General features: G+C 27.9%; 1 protein-coding gene across 1 annotated transcript in view; it reads left to right on the top strand.

Moving 5' to 3' along the window:
* LOC107614992 (MLO-like protein 1) overlaps positions 1–262 on the top strand; it is a 4,463-nt gene that overhangs the window by 1,803 nt on the left and 2,398 nt on the right. Inside the window, exon 6 of the mRNA XM_021111539.1 lies at positions 154–228. Within this exon, the coding sequence (XP_020967198.1) occupies positions 154–228 (75 nt within the window). The remainder of the gene's footprint in view (positions 1–153; positions 229–262) is intronic.

Raw genomic sequence — 262 nt, 5'->3', positions numbered from 1 at the left:
AAAGTATCATTCTGATTGTCTTCACTTAATTAATCTTTAATCTTCTATATGACATCATCTGCTCAACATCATAATCTATGCCCTATATATATTTCACATCTTGTCTTGTTATTGACATTATTCCTTCTAATTATTGATGCATGTTTCTTTCAGAAATCTTTCTTCAAGCAATTTTATGGATCTGTGACAAAATTAGATTATGTGACATTAAGGCTCGGTTTTATTATGGTAAGATTCTAAAGTGCCATATTTAATTATTTAC

This window comes from Arachis ipaensis, chromosome B09 (assembly GCF_000816755.2).
Source record: "Arachis ipaensis cultivar K30076 chromosome B09, Araip1.1, whole genome shotgun sequence".
Lineage (NCBI taxonomy): Eukaryota > Viridiplantae > Streptophyta > Magnoliopsida > Fabales > Fabaceae > Arachis > Arachis ipaensis.
The sequence above is the reverse complement of the archived record's forward strand: the minus strand, read 5'-3'. Positions and strand labels throughout refer to the sequence as shown.